Here is a 4,107-nt window from a genome sequence, read left to right as displayed (position 1 = left end):
GCAAATTTGCACACTCTCACAACACTTTCACACACATCCACGCACTCAGACACACACGCACGCACACACACATGCACGCACACAAGGAACTAGCTTATTTACACACAATTGAATTGGATTTTATTTCTGTTTTGTTGTATTTTTTATATATTCAATTTTGATGAATTTGATTCGTTCAAAATATAATTTTGTTCAAAAATTTTTTTTTCAGATAGATGTATGAAATCTGACAGGAATTATCGTGATTTCAGTTTATAATTATTTCATTTCTTTCTTCATCATCACCGCATTGAAATCATCAACTCCTTGAATATGCCAGATGTTAAAGTTAAACAGGGTTCAATTCCAGTATTTGTCAAGAGGTCCTCGTCCTCGTCATCCACCACGCCTCATTCTTTGGATCGTTTTAATAACAATTTGGCTAACAATAACATTAACAACAATGGCGTTATCAACAACAACAACAACAACAACGTATCTAACGTTACAAATTCAGGTTAGCTCCATTTTTTAATGAGGTTATTACTTTGAGCAGTTTTACAGATTTTCGAATTGAAAATATTTGAATGTAAATTGTTTTAAGGGTTGCCAAAGGCAAGAGAAAGCAGTCTTCCTAGATCAGTAACTATGTCGACAACAACAACTGGTGCCAAGAAAACTGATTTAGCAGATACAATGGCCAGACAACAGCAAATATTGCAACATCATCAACAGCTGCTTCAGCAACAATTTATGCAACAACAGCAGCAACAAACCCAGCAAACAACTCCCGCAAAAAATGTTAGTCAGGGTAGCAGATTACCATCGTTCAAATCCTCTGAAAAATCTAAACCCGCAAGACCTAAAACATCTGTTAGCAGTAAGTTGAAGAAGGAAGGTGCTCCAACAGAATCTGCAACCAAGTTCAAATCTCCAACTCCGAGTGTTCAATCAAGCTGTGATCACAACATCATGACATCAACGATATCATCTTCTTCCTCAATGTTATCCTCGGCCTCATCCTCTTCTTCAACCAAACTTATTTGCTCACCTGCAACTACACTAAATCGATTGGAATATAAAAAAATGGCCGAAGATCAACGTAATATACAACAACAACAACAACAACAAACAAAATTATCTGTTGAAGCTTTGAACAAAAAAAACACCTTCATGAGTTCCGATCCGCAGACTGTATCTAATAATTGCCAGGATGGTAATTCTCTTAATTTTAACAACGGTAATAATAGTGCTTACTATGAAACAAACACAACTACATCAAAAAATCACATTTATGAATCAAAATTGATGAAGCCCACCTCAACGAAACCTTCAGGTCTCGTGAAACCGAGACAGATAAGTAAGCCAGCTTTTCAAAACCACAACAGCAATGGTAACTTGCTGACAACGACAACAATGTTGAATGATTCAACGGTAAACAGGTCAATGGAGGATGTTCTATCCGACAAGCAGTCAGGCAAATCCCAAACGTATTTCAGTAAGACGCCAATTAATAATACGTCTGCTAAGAAACGTTTTGGTAGTGCGGAAGGTATACTGAGTCCTTCATTTTCATCATCATCGCCATCTTCTGTAGCAGGCACTAATTCATCATTGAGAGATTGCAAAACAACAAATGCAATGAAAGCGCTATTGTTGGATGCGGAAAATAATTTCCAATTTAATGACTACAGAAAAAGCAATAAATCAAATGACTCGTTGTCGGTTTGCAATAATCTTAATATTATTAATAGGAGCTGCAATGATAACTCAGATAAGATTAATAGAGGTTATTCAAACAATGACGAAATCAACGTCAACCATGACGGAAATTTTAATGAAGATAACAAGAGAAACAATTCTTACATTAAAAAAGTCAGCAATTTTGGGTTTAAGGCTCCCAAAAGTTTGAACAACAATACAGATTCAACGTCAGATGAAAAATCGTATAAAGACCTTAAAAAGGAAGCTAATATGAACGACAAAAACAAAATAAATGATGACGACAATAAATTTAACAGCAAAAATAGCAAACCGGCTGTTAGAGGAAGTATTAGTAACATCAGTGTTACTAGCAGCAGCAGTAGTGGAAGTGGTGCTGATAACATGATATCTAATGATGGTACAACGGGTACAAATGGTTGCGGTAGACCTCGAGTGCCGAGATACACATCACAGCTTCCAAAATCAAAACTTCCATCTACTTCGACCGGCGTTCACGCTCCTCCCTCATCATCTCCCGCGCTAATTCAGAAAAAATTTATGAAAAAAGTTGAAGGTAAGAGTGCTGATGTTGCTGTGGTGACGTCTGCATCGTCCTTCACACCACATCCTCAAACTTACGCAACAACTGATAACACAGATGACAATCCCTGGTTTGTGGACAACAGTTACGGAGCTGATATTTTGAAGGTTAACAAAGACTTCTCTTCCTCTCCGAGAGATGGCAGTAACGACAACAGATTAAAAAATAGTTCTTCTACTAATCATGAAATTTGTGAATCGAGAAGCAATGATATTAATGTTAAGGTTGGCGACGATGTTAATTTTGACAAAAGTGACAATACTGCCATGAGTGCATTTGACATCAAGCCAATGGCTCCTATTGCTATGTCATCTCCATATTTCCACCTTAACAGCTTATCGTCCTTCAATAACAACACTCACTACCAAGCACAACCTCCTTCTTGCAAGTCATTCAGACCCACTGCCAGTAAGTTGCAGTATCTACATGCTGACCATTCAAACAACGACAGTGCTGCAAATTCTCCATTGAAATTATTTTCAAACAATAATTCGTCTGCTAATCGGCAAGAATTATGTGAGAACGAAGGTGGTTACATGTCAGATGGTGATCTGCTATCATATCAGGGTCATCAAAGGTCAAGTGGATACGTAAGTGATGGTGGCACTTCTCTGCAGTCATACATGAGCAAATTCAATGCAGATGACCAGAAGAATAAAACTCTTTTAGACGAAAGTCTCTTCGATGACCAGTTAGATTTAGTTTTCATATTTATTTCATATATTTATTCAACCAAAAATTATAAAATGTGTTTTATCATTTTGAGAACAATTGTGGGTGTATATTGAATTTTATAATTTGATATATAAATGTTACCATTGCATACAATCGTACAGATTGACTTTTAAATGTTTAGAAGTGGTGGTTCATGAAGTAATTCAAATTTTTTTCTTCAACTGAGCAGTAAGAAATTTCTTAAATTTGAAATATAACTTTAAAATTTGTCGATCCTCATTACCCAATATCAGTGTTGTTTGTTAACTTCTATGAAATTCTTCGGTGTGCAATTAAAAACGTCTTGCAAGTCGCTTTAAAATTTTGATATTTAATCAACTGACTTTGAGGGCTTGTTAATGATCTAATGTGACAGGATGTATCTAGGCTTAACTTAATGTTAGACATTGGAGTTTGATTTTTTTTTCTATAAAAGTTTTATCTTTATCAGACACTTGCATATCAAAAAACTTTCAGGTGATGATTAATAGCGTTATTTGCTATCCAATAATAAATTGTTATCGAAAACTTGAAGTGGTATTCATAAAATTATCAACATAAATTGATTTATATTGAGCATAAGAAGTATATATGACTATAAGTATATAAAGATTGAGTGGGTGAATAATTTAATGAATAAGAAAATAAATGAATGAATGAGTGCATGAATGAGTGAATGAATAAATTAATTAATAAATGAATGAATAAATAAATGTTATTGCCATCAGTTTTAGTTATTATGCATGAACCAGCTTAGAAAACAATGGTATTTGTTTAACATTAATAAGTATGCAACAGGAATTGAAAGCTTTTTTTTTAAACATTTTGTGTTTATTTAAGATCATTGCAAAGTGTTGAACAAACGTGAACAACAGGAGAAAAAATTTATTTTACAGTTTTTGTTAGTGCTATTGTTAATTCATTTTCTCCATTTGAAGAAACTAATCACTTTTTCCATAAATAATTGTAAGTATTATTATAAAGTTCACACTTAAGGTTGGACAGTTATGTTTGATAGGCATTTTTCAGAAAGTTTTTGAATGAATATAATTTGGTGGGGCTGCTGGGGGAGCTACTGAAATTTAATACTTTTGCTGAAATATAACTTT

General features: G+C 34.3%; 1 protein-coding gene across 1 annotated transcript; it reads left to right on the top strand.

The window, feature by feature from the left end:
- Nucleotides 1–312: 312 nt before the first annotated feature.
- On the top strand, nt 313–1,926 carry HELRODRAFT_62005 (hypothetical protein; the record flags this gene model as incomplete). The annotated part of the gene is made up of 2 exons (XM_009011090.1): nt 313–496; nt 1,628–1,926. Coding segments are annotated over 2 exons (483 nt in total), but the record flags the coding sequence as incomplete, so codon positions are not given.
- Between the last annotated feature and the right edge of the window lie 2,181 nt (nt 1,927–4,107).

This window comes from Helobdella robusta, assembly GCF_000326865.2.
Source record: "Helobdella robusta unplaced genomic scaffold HELROscaffold_1, whole genome shotgun sequence".
NCBI lineage: Eukaryota > Metazoa > Annelida > Clitellata > Rhynchobdellida > Glossiphoniidae > Helobdella > Helobdella robusta.
The sequence above is the reverse complement of the archived record's forward strand: the minus strand, read 5'-3'. Positions and strand labels throughout refer to the sequence as shown.